The sequence below is a fragment of the Ranitomeya variabilis genome, chromosome 2, assembly GCF_051348905.1.
Source record: "Ranitomeya variabilis isolate aRanVar5 chromosome 2, aRanVar5.hap1, whole genome shotgun sequence".
In the NCBI taxonomy this organism is placed as follows: domain Eukaryota; kingdom Metazoa; phylum Chordata; class Amphibia; order Anura; family Dendrobatidae; genus Ranitomeya; species Ranitomeya variabilis.
The window spans coordinates 191902656-191920789 of record NC_135233.1 but is presented as its reverse complement, the minus strand read 5'-3'; the positions used below and the strand labels follow the sequence as shown (position 1 = coordinate 191920789).

At 47.2% G+C, this 18134-nt stretch overlaps 1 protein-coding gene across 1 annotated transcript in view; it reads right to left on the bottom strand.

Moving 5' to 3' along the window:
- Positions 1-18134, bottom strand: part of LOC143804843 (moesin) — an 89546-nt gene that overhangs the window by 27339 nt on the left and 44073 nt on the right. Inside the window, exon 2 of the mRNA XM_077283343.1 lies at positions 13517-13600. Coding sequence (XP_077139458.1) covers positions 13517-13600 — 84 coding nt within the window. The remainder of the gene's footprint in view (positions 1-13516; positions 13601-18134) is intronic.

The window sequence follows — 18134 nt, the reverse complement described above, 5'->3', positions numbered from 1 at the left end:
GGGGACTCAGCCTCTTACTCCTGGACATAGTAACATAGCCTGAGACTTCCAGCACACGGCATACCATGCGGGGACTCAGCCTCTTACTCCTGGACATAGTAACATAGCCTGAGACTTCCAGCACACGGCATACCATGCGGGGACTCGGCCTCTTACTACTGGACATAGTAACATAGCCTGAGACTTCCAGCACACGGCATACCATGCGGGGACTCGGCCTCTAACTCCTGGACATAGTAACATTGCCTGAGACTTCCAGCACACGGTATACCATGCGGGGACTCTGCCTCTTACTACTGGACATAGTAACATAGTCTGAGACTTCCAGCACACGGTATACCATGCGGGGACTCTGCCTCTTACTACTGGATATAGTAACATAGTCTGAGACTTCCAGCACACGGCATACCATGTGGGGACTCGGCCTCTTGCTACTGGACATAGTAACATAGCCTGAGACTTCCAGCACACGGCATACCATGCGGGGACTCTGCCTCTTACTCCTGGACATAGTAACATTGCCTGAGACTTCCAGCACACGGCATACCATGCGGGGACTCGGCCTCTTACTACTGGACATAGTAACATAGCCTGAGACTTCCAGCACACGGCATACCATATGGGGACTCGGCCTCTTACTACTGGACATAGTAACATAGCCTGAGACTTCCAGCACACGGCATACCATGCGGGGACTCGGCCTCTTACTCCTGGACATAGTAACATAGCCTGAGACTTCCAGCACACGGCATACCATGCGGGGACTCGGCCTCTTACTCCTGGACATAGTAACATTGCCTGAGACTTCCAGCACACGGCATACCATGCGGGGACTCGGCCTCTTACTACTGGACATAGTAACATAGCCTGAGACTTCCAGCACACGGCATACCATGCGGGGACTCGGCCTCTAACTCCTGGACATAGTAACATAGCCTGAGACTTCCAGCACACGGCATACCATGCGGGGACTCGGCCTCTTACTCCTGGACATAGTAACATAGCCTGAGACTTCCAGCACACGGCATACCATGCGGGGACTCGGCCTCTTACTCCTGGACATAGTAACATTGCCTGAGACTTCCAGCACACGGCATACCATGCGGGGACTCGGCCTCTTACTACTGGACATAGTAACATAGTCTGAGACTTCCAGCACACGGCATACCATGCGGGGACTCTGCCTCTTACTCCTGGACATAGTAACATTGCCTGAGACTTCCAGCACACGGCATACCATGCGGGGACTCGGCCTCTTACTACTGGACATAGTAACATAGTCTGAGACTTCCAGCACACGGCATACCATGCGGGGACTCGGCCTCTTACTCCTGGACATAGTAACATTGCCTGAGACTTCCAGCACACGGCATACCATGCGGGGACTCGGCCTCTTACTACTGGACATAGTAACATAGTCTGAGACTTCCAGCACACGGCATACCATGCGGGGACTCGGCCTCTTACTACTGGACATAGTAACATAGTCTGAGACTTCCAGCACACGGCATACCATGCGGGGACTCGGCCTCTTACTACTGGACATAGTAACATAGTCTGAGACTTCCAGCACACGGCATACCATGCGGGGACTCGGCCTCTTACTACTGGACATAGTAACATAGTCTGAGACTTCCAGCACACGGCATACCATGCGGGGACTCGGCCTCTTACTCCTGGACATAGTAACATAGCCTGAGACTTCCAGCACACGGCATACCATGCGGGGACTCGGCCTCTTACTACTGGACATAGTAACATAGTCTGAGACTTCCAGCACACGGCATACCATGCGGGGACTCGGCCTCTTACTCCTGGACATAGTAACAGTCTGAGACTTCCAGCACACGGCATACCATGCGGGGACTCAGCCTCTTACTACTGGACATAGCCTAACAGAGAGGGGAAAAACTATGTGCATACAATGCAGATTTAATGGTCGAATTGGCAGAAAATGCAAGTCAGAATTTGCGCTTTTTTAGTGGTTTTTGTGTGGATTTCTTCCTTTTTTTTTACCCCTGCAGATTTCTATTATGGAATGGGTGCAAAAACGCAGCAGATTTTTGCCATTGATTTACATTGTACTGTTAATCACTTGTGGATCTGCAGTGAAATGTGCAACGTGTGCACATACCCTTATAGGTCTAGGCGCCCGTGTTACTGTTTCACCTCCTGGATCAGGTGGCCATCTTATCTTTTATCTTGTTTCTTCGTGCAGGTTTTAAGCTCGCTTATTATTGAAATCAAAGGGCCAGGTTCATCATTCATCAAGGAATCTAATATTGGGAATCTCAAAAGTGTTTTCTGTACACATTGGGAACAGCATGATGTAGGGGCAGAGACCCCGATTCCAGCAATGTGTCACTTACTGGGCTGTCTGCTGCAGTTTTCTTAAAATCCCTGTTTTCTCTGCTGCACAACTAGCAGTACTTCTCTGAATGCTGAGCTTGGCATAACTCCGCCCAAACCACTGATTGGCATCTTTCTGCCTATGCACATTACACACAGAAAACAGCCAGAGGTGGAGGCGGGGTTAGACAGAGCTCATAAATATGGAGAAATACAGGCAGTAGATTTACTAGTCCTCTAGTGATAAAATCAGTTTTTATAAGCAGGAGATTATCAAAACTACAGCAAGCTGCTGAGCAAGCGACATTGCTGGAATCAGAGTCTCTGACTCTACATCATGCTGCTCTCAGATTAGGTGGCAAAACCTGGAGACATTTTCTTTAAATTGAGGGTACTGATAACTCATTTCCTGTGACTTCAGGCACATTTTCAGTGTAAGAGGTCATGTGTATAGCTGAGAAATAACACTACTTCAGGCCAAACGACTTGCATCATTGTCCCCTCTGTAGGCCCTTTAATTCTAAGTTTATTCTGATTTAGTGGGAGGAGAAGGGCGGCTATATGTAGGACACAGATTCTTGCACTTCTTTCTTTTTAGCACCTGCTCACAAGTAGCAGAAGCAGCATTGAGGTGAGTCCAGCAGTACTGACTCGTGTGACTGTGAATCCAGCTCTGGGATAAGCTGAATCTGTCAGTATGTGCAGGATGATCTGCTGTGGTGTCTGTCTCTGCTTGTTTCCTCACTCTGCTCCTCACTAGTCCTTCTTGCCCCTTTCCATACAGCATTATAGGAGGTGTGCTCCGACGCCTTATTGTGCTGTAGGTCCATCTTGCTTTAACCAAGATAGATTTGAGCCGTTTTTCAGGAAGCAGAACGGAAGCAAAGAAGCCACATTCTCTGATCAGGTGCACAGTTGCTTGTAACAATGACTTCTGCAGTTTGCTGAAATGTCTGTGCCCATATAATCTATTTACAAGAAATCTCCCCACGCAGGAGCCGCACAGCAGCTGCAGGGTTTGCACTGTGAACTCTCGTGAATGGGAAGCCAGGGCCCACCGGAGGATTCTCCGGTTCTCTGGTGGGCCAGTCCACGAACTCATCTGGGTTTCCCATTAAATTATGGTAAAGTCGCTTAGGCCGTTTGCCATCATTCCTGCACAACGTCCCCTGCCGGAGGAAGTCTAGGAGCGCTCCCAAATCCCCATCCTCCGCTTCTGTACTGGGTGTACGGCGATGCACTGGGGGCATCTATGGAGGATAACATCGTTCTGAAATTTAGGATCCCATAAAACTTACATGGAAGAAGTGATCATTCTGCAATTGCAGGACAGGCGCAGGGACGTCTATTTTAAGAAGAAGGCGGCCATTAGGAGGTCTAATCTACAGCCGCCAGGCAGACAGAATTAGAAACCCTCACAACCCCACCCAGACTGAAGCACACGGGGAATTTGGCAGTCAGAACTCCTGCTAAGGGAACAGTTAATAAGTCCCATTCTTCATCCCGTCTGCCAGGAGGCAACACCCAGTCCTTCCCGGCCGTCCTACAGGCTGCATCCAGTGCTGGAGGCCGCACAGAGCTACGTACGTCAGCCGTGGAAATCAGCTTCTGTTTGGGCAGAAATCTGTCTCAGAACGACAATTACTAGAAGGAAAAAAGTGAGTCTGCTTTACTGTGAAAACATACAGATCTGGCTGTATAGAATGGCACTGAACCTGCCAGAAATTCTCCATAATCCACTAGTATGTCCTAAAAGTGAGGAAGCAGGAGGACGGCGTGTATCGGGGACACGTCAACCAGCGAGATCAACGCCATAGTCAGATTCAGCCCAAGGATACACACACACCGCGTCTGGGGGCAACAACGCCATACCGTCAGATCCAACCCAGGGACACATGCACACCGCGTCTGGGGGCAAAAACGCCATACAGTCAGATCCAACCCAGGGACACGCACACCGCGTCTGGGGGCAACAACGCCATACCATCACATACAACCCAGGGATACACGCACACCGCGTGTGGGGGCAACAACGCCATACCGTCAGATTCAACCCAGGGATACACACACCGCGTCTGGGGGCAACAACGCCATACCATCATATTCAACCCAGGGATACATGCACACCGCGTCTGGGGGCAACAACGCCATATCGTCAGATTCAACCCAGGGATACACACACACCGCGTCTGGGGCAACAACGCCATACTGTCACATACAACTCAGGGATACACACACACACCGCGGGGCAACAACATGATACCATCACATACAACCCAGGTTTACACACACACACACACACACACACACACACACACCGCGTCTGGGGGCAACAACGCCATACCGTCAGATTCAACCCAGGGACACACACATTGCGTCTGGGGCAAATGATAGTGTTCAGCAAGAAGAAAATTATCACAAAGAAAACAAAGAATAATAATGTTTTAATAGTCTCCATGGGAGAAGCTGCGATCATCAGATCTGCTAAAAACAGGCGATGATGATCAGATCACCTGTGTGTGGTAGAAATGCTCACCACCAGGCGGCGCTCATAGCAATCTGGCTATGACAACCATAGAGGTCTGCTGGAGAGCTCTGGTTGTCATAACGACCCATCGGTGACCCATAATCATGTGACGGGGTCACCGATGTGTAGGTTTAGTGACACGCTTCCGGCGTGATCACATTAAATGCTGCTGTTAGAGACTGACAGCCACATTTAACGAGTTAACCACCAAAGGCTGTTCCGGGAACATGTCAGTTGTTCAAAACAGCTGACATGTGCCAGTAAAGATGTGGGCTCAGCGCCAGAGACCACATCAAAGGGAGGGACACGACATGTGACATACTAGAACGGCGCATGTCGCAAAGGGGTTAAACACATGAATTTCATAGAATTGTACACTGGGGAATGAAAATGAAAAGTTACATTTTTTGCACTAAAATGTTGCTTTAATCCCAGGTTTCTAATTGTCAAAAGGGCTAATAGGAGAAGATGGACCACAAAATGTGTTACACAATTTCTCCTGAGTTCACAATACCCCATATGTGGTCAAAAACTAGTTTTGAGGCGCAGTGCAAAGCTCAGAAGGGAAGAGGCGCCATGTTGGAGTTCAGATTTTGCTGGAATGGTTGAAGGTGCCATGTCACATTGGCAGAGCCCCTGAGGGGCCAGAACAGCAGAACTCCCCCATAAGTGACCCCATGTTACAATATGCACTCCACAATGAATTCATCTGGTGGTGCAGTGATCATACTGACACCACATGGGCCTCACAGGATTTTATACCATTGAACGGTGAACAGATTTTCCATTTTCACAAGAGGAAATAACAAACTGACCACATCTCTCATGTGACCAAGCAGTACCCCATATATGGCAGTACAATACTGCTTGGCCACACTGAGGCTTGGGATGGAAGGAGCGCTGTTTGACTCGTTTGCGGACTCCATATACAGAGCACTTACCGTATATACTTGAGTATAAGCCGAGATTTTCAGCCCATTTTTTAGGCTAAAAGTGCCCCTCTTGGCTTATACTCGAGTCATTGTCCCAGGGGGCCGCGGGGAAGGGGGAATGGCAGGAGTGGCGGCTGTTACATCATACTCACCTCCTCCCAGCCCGGTCTCTGCACGTCCCTGCTTCTCCGATGGTCTCTGGCGCCCACAGCTCTTCCTCTGTTCAGCGGTCACGTGGTACCGCTCATTAAAGTGATGAATATGGATGCGTCCACTCCCATAGGTGTAGAGTGCATATTCATTACTTTAATGAGCGGTACCAGTGACCACTGAACACAAGAACAAGATGTCGACGCGTGCCGGAGTCCATTGAAGAAGCAGGGACTTGCCGAGACTGCGCCAGGATGGGGTGAGTATGAAAGGGGAGGGCGAGCCATGCAATATTCACCTGTCCCCGTTCCACCGCCGAGCTGTGTCTTCCGCGTCCTCAGGCTGTGACATTCAGGTCAGAGGGCATGATGACGTGTTTGGTGCGTGCCCTCTGCCTGAACAGTCACCGCGGCGGGCGGTGGTGGAACAGGGACAGGTGAATATCTCAAGTGATGGGGGCCTTAGCCAGCGGTGACTCTGGCACCTGGCCCATATAGCGCGCCGGTGTCCCCGCCTGTTCAGGGCACTTGGCGCCCAGCGATGAGAGGGGAGTATGTAATTTGTTTTTTTTAATCGCAGCAGCAGCATATTGGGCATATTATGCTATGAAGCTTCTTATGGGGCCATCATTAACCTTTGTGCAGCATTATATGAAGCACATTTTTGTATGGAGCATCTTATGGGGCCATCATTAACCTTTGTGCAGCATTATATGGGGTATATTTTAATATGGAGCATCTTATAGGGCCATTATTAACCTTTGTGCAGCATTATATGAAGCACATTTTTGTATGGAGCATCTTATGGGGCCCATCATGAACTGTATGGAGCATTACATGGGGCTCCTGCTTCAATATGGATATTCAAAAACACTTAACCTACTGATGTCTCAATTAATTCTACTTTTATTGGTAAAATTTTTATTTTTGAAATTTACCAGTAGCTGCTGAATTTCCCACCCTAGGCTTATACTCGAGTTAATAAGTTTTCCCAGTGTTTTGTGGCAAAATTATTGGTCTCAGCTTATACTCGGGTCGGCTTATACTCGAGTATATATGGTAATTGCCCAAGGAGCAGAATCCCCCCTCAGCTGACTTCAATTTGGAAGCTATACCCCTCTGGGAATTTATCTACAGGTGTAGTGATTATGACTATGGGCGTTTTCCATAAATAGGCAGCAGTGGATATTGCCGAGTAAATTGCAAACTGCCATAGTAGTGACCAGTATGTTGTAGTACCCGTACATTGTGGCCAGCTAGTTCTTCTGGAAACATGCACTTGTAAATTAAGTGGGATCTGTTCACTATGTTCATGCCAAACGTGTGGACGCTAACTGTGGTCTAGGCACACGGGCTCAGGGAGGGGGCATTCGGACTTCAGAGCAAGGGGTTTTGCTGGATTTCTTTGGGGGAGTCCTAGCGCTTTTCTAGAGACTTTGTACTACCAGTAACATGTAAGCCCCCTATATTTCTGTTAGCAGATGACGGATCTGAATGGAGACTTGTTTTTTTGTGCGTTCTCCGCTGAGCACTTACATCTAGGTTTTCATCTACATTTACAAGATATGCGATTCAGATGAAACCCTCGAGGGATCCACTCACTATAATGAGTTACTCTGGACTCTGTCTGGCCTCTGTTCAGCAGTGTCTTTTTCAGAAGTGCACAAAACTGTGGCTGACGGCACTTTTATGCAGTCCTAAAAAGAGACTCTGCCGGATCACAGGTCAGACGGCGCCCACAGTGCCTCCATCTGCCTCATTATAGGGAATCTTCCGTCGGGGGATCTGTCTGAATCACTTATTTCAGAGATTTACATGGAAACTCCAGGAGTAAGGGCTCAATGGTCGGACATTATTTAGCCAACACATTGGTCAGGCATTAACCCCTCAGTGACGGAGCTATTTTTGTGACTAGGCCAAATTTTTTTAAAAATCTGACCAGTGTCACTTTGTGGTAATAACTCTGAAACACTTCAGTGTATACTACCGAGTTTTAGATGGTTTTATTGGGACATTATTTACTTCACATTAGTGGTACATTTTGGTATATATAATTGCCGTATATTTATGAAAATATAAAAAGTTTGAAAATTTCGCAATTTTCAAACTTAATTTTTATGCCTTTACACCAGATATTCATGAACCATTTTGTGTGATATTACTAACATTTCCCGCATGTCTACTTTACATCATAAAAAGTTTTGAAACAATTTGTTTTGTAAGTTGGAAGGGTTCAAAGTTGATCAGCAGAATCTCACTTTTTTTTTTTTTTTTTTTTTTTTTTTTAGGGGTCACATCACTTTAGAAGTGACTGACGGGCCTATATGACAAAAATACCCCAAAGTGACACCATTCTAAAAACTGAACCCCTCAAGATGCTCTTAACCCTTCAGGGGCTTCACAGGAATTAATGGAATGTGGAAGGATAAATAAAGTACGCTGATACCCCATATGTGTGAGAAAAGTACTGTTTGGGAACACGGCGGGGCTCAGAAGGGAAAGAGCCATTTGAGTTTTTGAATGCAAAAATAGCTGGAATCTCAAGCAGACACCATGTCGTGTGCCTAGACAGTGGAAAGCCCCACAAGTGACCCCATTTGGGAAACTGCACCATTTAAGGATTTTATCTAGGGGTATAGTGAGCATTTTGAACCCACAAGCGCGACACAATTTGATAACGTTAGGTCATCATATTGAAAGTTCTCATTTTGGAAACTACATCCCTCAAGGATTTTATCCAGGGGTATAGTGAGGACTTTGAACACAAAAGGTACTACACAGAATTTGATAACATTAGGTGGTCATATTGACTGTGTCATCATTAGTGCTGAGTGTCAGTGCTCGCTACTCCAGGTTCTCAGACATGCAGATTATCGCGGGTGCTCGATAGAGATGCTCAAGTCTCCGTCCCGCATGTTTAGCAGCTGTTAGATAGCCCAAAAAACATGCAGGATTGCACGGGTATGACAGTCAACTCCAGTATTGTTTTTTTTTTTTTTTTTTTTTATTATCTAACAGCCACTAAACACATGGGGCAGAGACTCGAGAATCTCACTCGAACATCCATGATACTTGATGCCTAGCCAATCATACAATGCAAACTTGAGTAGCGAGAACTTCAGTTTAACACTACTCAGTTTTGTTTTTTTTTTTTAACTTTTGAAAAAAAAAACCCAAGCCCATCCGCAACCCCAATCCTAAACCCAACCCCATAACCCGAAGACCAACTCCAACTGCAAAAATGGAAAGAAATAAAAATTCTAAAATAATAAAAAAAAATTATGTCACCCCCCCCCCCCCCATGTGTCATCACAATTATTGGCTTTTGATCACTGTGATAAGGTGATCAAAATGAACTAATAGAAGAAATACTTCTGCTGTTGCTGGCTGCCCGCCAGCAGATCTTGGGGGTCAGGGACATCATTTCTCTCTACTGACAGGTAGATTATGTCAGAAGAGAGACATTAGTTTTAATAGCTGGCACAGTTTTTTTTTTTTTTGTTTGTGATCCACTGAGTAACAGAATGGATTGTGTTCTCCAGGGTCTCCGCTACCCCCAGTAGCGGAGATACTGGATATTTTCAGACTCTTAGGAGAGCTACACCTTTATTTCTGATCACCACTTTAAAACTGCGATGAGGGAATAAGGCCCCTTTGCAGCCGTCATTCTATTGCATATTGGCGGTTGTTAGGGGTTAAGTTGGTTGGCCATTGTCTACTATCACACATTGGTAGGGCAGTGAGTTGGTCGGGCATTGTTTACCATCACACATTGGAGGGCATGGAGTTGGTCGGGCATTGTTTACTATCACACATTGGTAGAGCAGTGAGTTGGTCGGGCATTGTTTACCATCACACATTGGAGGGCATGGAGTTGGTCGGGCACTGTTTACTATCACACATTGGTAGAGCAGTGAGTTGGTCGGGGAATTCCTTACTATCACACATTGGTAGAGCAGTGAGTTGGTCGGGCATTGTTTACCATCACACATTGGAGGGCATGGAGTTGGTCGGGCATTGTTTACTATCACACATTGGTAGAGCAGTGAGTTGGTCGGGCATTGTTTACCATCACACATTGGAGGGCATGGAGTTGGTCGGGCACTGTTTACTATCACACATTGGTAGAGCAGTGAGTTGGTCGGGGAATTCCTTACTATCACACATTGGTAGAGCAGTGAGTTGGTCGGGCATTGTTTACCATCACACATTGGAGGGCATGGAGTTGGTCGGGCATTGTTTACCATCACACATTGGAGGGCATGGAGTTGGTCGGGCACTGTTTACTATCACACATTGGTAGAGCAGTGAGTTGGTCGGGGAATTCCTTACTATCACACATTGGTAGAGCAGTGAGTTGGTCGGGCATTGTTTACCATCACACATTGGAGGGCATGGAGTTGGTCGGGCATTGTTTACTATCACACATTGGTAGAGCAGTGAGTTGGTCGGGCATTGTTTACCATCACACATTGGAGGGCATGGAGTTGGTCGGGCACTGTTTACTATCACACATTGGTAGAGCAGTGAGTTGGTCGGGCATTGTTTACCATCACACATTGGAGGGCATGGAGTTGGTCGGGCATTGTTTACTATCACACATTGGTAGAGCAGTGAGTTGGTCGGGCATTGTTTACCATCACCCATTGGCAGGGCATTGAGTTGGTCGGGCATTGTTTACTATCACAAATTGGTAGAGCAGTGAGTTGGTCGGGCATGGTTTACCATCACCCATTGGCAGGACATTGAGTTGGTCGGGCATTGTTTACTATCACAAATTGGTAGAGCAGTGAGTTGGTTGGGCATTGTTTACTATCACACATTGGCAGGGCATGGAGTTGGTCGGGCATTGTTTACTATCACACATGGGCAGGGCTGTGAGTTGGTCGGGCATTGTTTACCTTCACACATCGGTAGAGCAGTGAGTTGGTCGGGCATTGTTTACCATCACACATTGGAGGGCATGGAGTTGGTCGGGCATTGTTTACTATCACACATTGGTAGAGCAGTGAGTTGGTCGGGCATTGTTTACCATCACCCATTGGCAGGGCATTGAGTTGGTCGGGCATTGTTTACTATCACAAATTGGTAGAGCAGTGAGTTGGTCGGGCATTGTTTACCATCACCCATTGGCAGGGCATTGAGTTGGTCGGGCATTGTTTACTATCACAAATTGGTAGAGCAGTGAGTTGGTCGGGCATTGTTTACCATCACCCATTGGCAGGGCATTGAGTTGGTCGGGCATTGTTTACTATCACAAATTGGTAGAGCAGTGAGTTGGTCGGGCATTGTTTACTATCACACATTGGCAGGGCATGGAGTTGGTCGGGCATTGTTTACTATCACACATGGGCAGGGCTGTGAGTTGGTCGGGCATTGTTTACCTTCACACATTGGTAGAGCAGTGAGTTGGTCGGGCATTGTTTACCATCACACATTGGAGGGCATGGAGTTGGTCGGGCATTGTTTACTATCACACATTGGTAGAGCAGTGAGTTGGTCGGGCATTGTTTACCATCACCCATTGGCAGGGCATTGAGTTGGTCGGGCATTGTTTACTATCACAAATTGGTAGAGCAGTGAGTTGGTCGGGCATTGTTTACCATCACCCATTGGCAGGGCATTTGAGTTGGTCGGGCATTGTTTACCTTCACACATTGGTAGAGCAGTGAGTTGGTCGGGCATTGTTTACTTTCACACATGGGCAGGGCTGTGAGTTGGTCAGGCATTGTTTACTATCACACATTAGTAGGGCATTTAGTTGGTCGGCATTGTACACTTGCACACATTAGTAGGGCATCGAGTTGGTTGGGCATTGTTTACTATCACACATTGGCAGGGCATGGAGTTGGTCGGGCATGGTTTACCATCACACATTGGCAGGGCATTGAGTTGGTCGGGCTTTCTTTTCTTTAACACCACTAAATTAAACTGTACTAATATGGACACTGCGCTCTTAGGGTACTGTCACACTCTGCAACTTTCCAACGATCACGACCAGCGATACGACCTGGCCGTGATCGTTGGAAAGTCGTTGTGTGGTCGCTGGGGAGCTGTCACACAGACCGCTCTCCAGCGACCAACGATGCCGAGGTCCCGGGTAACCAGGGTAAACATCGGGTTACTAAGCGCAGGGCCGCGCTTAGTAACCCGATGTTTACCCTGGTTACCAGCGTAAAAGTAAAAAAAAACAAACAGTACATACTCACATTCCGGTGTCCTTCAGGTCCCTTGCCGTCTGCTTCCCGCTCTGACTGAGTGCCGCCGTAAAGTGAAAGCAGATCACAGCTGTGACGTCACCGCTGTGCTCTGTACTGCCTTACGGCCGGGAGTCAGTCAGAGCGGGAAGCAGACGGCAAGGGACCTGAAGGACACCGGAATGTGAGTATGTACGGTTTGTTTGTTTTTTTACTTTTACGCTGGTAACCACGGTAAACATCGGGTTACTAAGCGCGGCCCTGCGCTTAGTAACCCGATGTTTACCCTGGTTACAAGCGAACGCATCGCTGGATCGCTGTCACACATAACGATCCAGCGTTGACAGCGGGAGATCCAGCGACGAAAGAAAGTTCCAAACGATCTGCTACGACGTACGATTCTCAGCAGGGTCCCTGATCGCAGTAGCGTGTCAGACACTGCGATATCGTATGGATATCGCTGGAACGTCACGGATCGTACCGTCGTAGCGATCAAAGTGCCACTGTGTGACAGTACCCTTATGAGGGACACAAGATATTATGGTTTCAACTTGAGGGGGGGGAAAAAAAAAAAAAAAATCTCAAAAATAAATGGGTTTCAAATCCTGTTCTGTCTGTGTTTTCGTCAATAAGTGCTGCAAAAACTGATGTCAATGTTGTTTTTGCACTCATTGCTTTCTATGGGTAAAAAACGCTGAAAGAAGTGACCAGCTGCAGTTTTCCAATTCAGTCAGGAAAATAAAAACAAAAAAGCAACGTGTGAACACAGCCTTTTGTTAGGTGAAAGCACGATCAAATATTTCTATTTATTAAGTTTTATTGGCCAAAAAAATTCTGAATAAAACCTCATCACCACTTTGTGACATCAGCGGAGCTGGACTTTGCATGACATGCTGTAGTTTTTAATTGCAGCATTTTGGAGTACATATAACATGATGATCGCTTGTTATTCTAATTTTTGGAGCGAGCTGCTCTGATTAAAAAAAAAAAAAAATCATCATGTGAAGCTTTGTGTTTTTTCATGAACTCATATGGACTTTTTTGTTCCGAATAGCCACTATTTTTCAGACAGTTGCCACTAAATAATTTGGCCAAATTGCCCTTTTCTCCAGAAATGTTTTATGTCTTCACATACATGCATTGGTGGCAGCAAAGCAGAGCTTAGAGATCCTGAAAAATGCAGCAAGAAAATGCTTTCTGTCTGCATCTTTTTTACTGCTAAAAGATCACGCTTTGGCTGCAGAAAAAAAAAAAGTTGTAAAAAAATCAACGTGTGAACACAGCCTTATGGTTACCTTATTACTATGCAATAAATCTCTCCTAATCATCGGGGACACTCAGTGACGATCAGACCTTACTTACTTGATCAAAGAGTTGTTTTCCAGTGGTGTTGGGCTGGATGGCGAACTCCAGCTCTGCATCCATCGTGGTCACGCGTACACTGATCTGCAAGACACAAGTTAGCTCAGGATTAGCCGGTGAGTGGACGTTTCCTTTGAAAGTTCTCTATTGAGCTTTATGTACATATCTAATACTATATCACAGAGGAGTACACCCCAGAATGGACAATATTGGGTACATTCCACTAAATCATGGAAAGTAGGTTTTTCATTCCGTTCCTACAGATATAAAAGCTCCTGTCCCTCGTCGGAGTCTGCCATTACCAACATTTGTTAATGAATGTCAGCCATAATCATCGACATTAACAGAAATAAACATGTGAAATACATCACTCTGTAATGACTCTATATAATAGGAGTTTCACTTTTTGTATTGAGGAACTGAAATAAATGAGCTGTTTGATGATCTTCTAATGTAGTGAGAAGCACCTGTACTTGAACATCTGGCATCTAATGGACGAGTCTGCTTTTGTGGACTACCTTGTGCTGGAGGAGAGATACAAGATTCAAGATTCAAAGAAGCTTTATTGGCAGGACCAAATACACATCAGTTTTGCCAAAGCAAGTGTATAAAGGCAATAGGGATAGGGACTGTGGGGATGTTGGGTAGGAGCTGTAGGGGAGGTGGATGGGGGCAGATCCAGGGTGGGGGCTATAGTCCCTGGCATAGGGGAGGTGGATGTTGTTCTGAGGCTGGTCAACGTCTCTTAATGTCAGTGAAGGGAGACCTTCATGTTTAAGCATTTTGGATAACTTTAGCTTCCAACTTTATGAAAACAGTTTGGGGGGCTGGGTGGGCCTTTTCTTCATTGCAGCAAGACTGGGTCCCAGTGACAAAGCAAGGTCCTTCAATGCATGGTTGGGCGAGTGTGGCGTAAAATCCTGACCTCAACCCCATCAAACACCTTTGTGATGAGCGGGCACAGAGATTGTGACCCTCTCCCCGGCCCTCTGGTACAACATCAGTGTCTGACCTCACATATGTTCAGCACCACTAAAATCTTATAGAAAGCCTCCAGAGAGGGGAGGAAGCAGTTACAGAAAACCAACGCTATACTAAGGTCTATGGACCTCGGATGGGAGGTCATAAAAGCTCTTGTAGGTGTCACAACATCACAATACTTTGGTCCATTTAGTATGTTAAATCTTATTTAAATCCAATTTAATTTAAAGCAAAAAAGACATAAGACGATCCACGTTCCAGCATTGGACGAAGCAGCCATGTCCCACCTTCCAATGTGTCCACAAAGCAGCCATGTCCCACGTTACAATGTGTCCACAAAGCAGCCATGTCCCACGTTACAATGTGTCCACAAAGCAGCCATGTCTCACCTTCCAATGTGTCCACAAAGCAGCCATGTCCCACGTTACAATGTGTCCACAAAGCAGCCATGTCCCACGTTACAATGTGTCCACAAAGCAGCCATGTCCCACGTTACAATGTGTCCAAAAAGCAGCCATGTCCCACGTTACAATGTGTCCACAAAGCAGCCATGTCCCACCTTACAATGTGTCTCTCAGACCTTCTGCTCCAGGAGTGTGACAATCAGGGGAGTTCACAGGATGTAGCACCGACTGATCGACCCAACAAACTCCTAGGCTTATCAGATGTTCGGCTGGGTGCACACGATGCAGAACTAGCCACGCTTTGAACGTAGTGAACGTTGGCGGCAGCCAAAGTGCTGCCATCTATTGAACGCAGGTGAATCCTCTGACCACTACATTCTATGGGTGACATTTATCTTGCGGAGACCAGCGTCTAAGAGAAATTGAAGTACTATGGTCTGGAAAGATGCGCCGCATGTCCGTGTCCACGGGTGATCCGCGGGCGTCTGTGCACACATAGTGGGCACGGAGTTTCTTGAAATCCCACCCACTACACTAACATCTGGCCGCTGCGGGTTGGACGGTGCATAGGTACACAGCGTCCAACACGCAGCAACTCCGGATCGTGTGCACACAGCCTTATAGGTGCAGAAAGCTGAACTATCGGTTCTAGACTCCTCCGCATTGATAATGCAACACAGGACAAGTCATGGAGTTATGGAAATCGCAGGATCGACGAACATCACATTGTGCTACAAGTCAGACGACAGGTGTCCATTGACCTCAATCCACCGCTCTTAAAGGCTAAAAGGGTGCAGAGCAAGACCGTAATGGAGGTCTATCCTCCACAGCAATGAGCAATAGTTTTGACTTGAACGCAATGACAGATTGGTCTGGAGACCACATGGACAACGCATGAAAAAACCTTTGCGAGGTAATGGGAGCGTGTTCCAGGCCGCACATTGCTGGTATATATGAAGCCACCTGCACTGCCTAGGCGAGCTACCATTGCCTGCAGCGGATCCAGTCTGGTCCCCCATCGAGTGCATCGGGAACATCATTGGTCGCCAACTGCAAAGGAGCTGCCAACTGTGGATTCTGATGATTCCCCCAGTGCACTCCGCATGGAAAGCATTGATAACCAAGGCTGTAAGCGTTTGGATATTTGCACACGGGGCTCATACTACCCTCAAAAAGGGTAATATCTCAGTAACATGAGCACCCATCTTGTGATTTTCATCATTGCACAACTTCCCAGTCTTTGTGTTGTAGTTTCTATGTTCAGGAGTTTATGTCTAGCACATGAGACTAGCGATCTCCGGAATCTGACCTCCACTAATGAAAAATTCTGGCTCGTCTCTATGGCAAAAGTTCTGTGAAAGGAGTTACACTTTAAATAGCTCTTGATACAGATATATGGCACTTATCTTGGAAGATAATACATTAAGGTATGTGCACAGGATACTGTAATAAGCCAAAAAAGGAAGATAATGCACAGCAATGTAAGAGCAATATTGCTGAGCTCATGCTCAGTCTTTTATCTCCTTTAAGCACTTTGGGGGGCGGACACCATGAAGCAGTGAAGAAAAAAGCAGCATGTACAATCTAGAGACAGCTTCATTTGGAAACACTATATAGTTGAAAGTATATGAAAAAGATGGCTGTGACGGAGCTGCCATAAAAGAACGATGGCAAAAACGCCAACACGGCCTCTTCAGGAGAAAGGCCTCAACTTTTACCTGAAGCGCCATCGCTTTGGAAAACCTAGGCGGATGAGGCTCCGGATGGATGCAGGCCATGGCGCCAGCAGGCCAGGGCACATCACTCAATCTTCGATGCTCACATTAAAGAGGTAAACAGGGAGATAGAGTAATGGAGATAATGGACATGTTAGCATACAATATGAAGCCAACATTCATAGTGGCTATTGTAATCCTGACCGTACCTACTATTGAATGTGCTGGTGGATCTGCTCCTCAGTGTCCTCCTCCTTCCCTTCTGGGACATTACATCATAGATGACACGGCGTGGCATTCTCATGGCTTCTAGTAAACCAGCCCTCCCAATCGCATCTCCTTCCATGTAGCCTGAGGACTGGTGGGCACAGCGAGCCCCTGCCAGGCTACAGTTATTTTATCTGAGCTCTTTCTGCCCTTCTCCTCCCATTCCACTCTGGATCCATGCCTTCTAATTTTAGGCTTCTTTATTCCACAGTCTTCGCTTCCCACCTTCCTGGACATGCCATAAAAAAGCTGCAAATATAGGCAGGGGCAGAGACAATGAGCTCACACAGAAGGACTGTGGTAGCTTGGCAGGGGTTGGCCATTTCCAGGGTCTTAGACTGCATGGAAGGAGATGTGATCACGTGACATTCCAGGAGGGCTTGGGAGCACGGGGTCGATCGACCCTCACATTCAATACTAGGCAGTGTCAGGATTAGAAGTGACACTGCGAATGCTAGCTTTATAGTTTATATGAAGGCATGTCCATTAACACTGTCTCCCCGCAGAAGCCCTTTCAAAATGGATGGAGTGGAGGTACAAATGATCGACCTCTGCTGCATTCAGCCGGGGCTCTTCAGAGCATCAAATATATTGGGATTGGTGGGGGCCATTGTTGTTGGCCCCTCAGACGTTGGAAAGTTATCACTTACCATGTTTACAGAGAATCAGTCAGTAGGATGATCAGCCCCAATCTGTCTATATGGGCACGTAGCTCACGATAAAACTACATTAGGTTCCAGTGAGCAATGTCGGGGCCATAGACGGAAAGTGGAAAGCACATCATTTCACCACATGTCAGGTACGGCCAGGTGCACCACGCAAGATATTAGGCTGATAAGTTGAATGAATCAGAAGAGCTGTCCAAGAGCCAAGGAGAGCTACAGAAAGACATCAGCAGGTACAAGTGCTTCAAAGAAAACTAAAGTAATGCACGCAACTTCCATGGCCTGCACGCACGCTCACCACGCAACCTCTATGCAGGCTCTGCACGCAACGTCCGTGGCCTGAACGCACGCTCACCACGCAACGTCCGTGGCCTGAACGCACGCTCACCACGCAACGTCCGTGGCCTGAACGCACACCACGCAACCTTCGTGGCCTGAACGCACACCACGCAACCTCCGCGGCCTGCACGCAACCTCCATGGCCTGCACGCACGCTCAGCACGCAACCTCCATGGCCTGCACGCACGCTCAGCACGCAACCTCCATGGCCTGCACGCACGCTCAGCACGCAACCTCCATGGCCTGC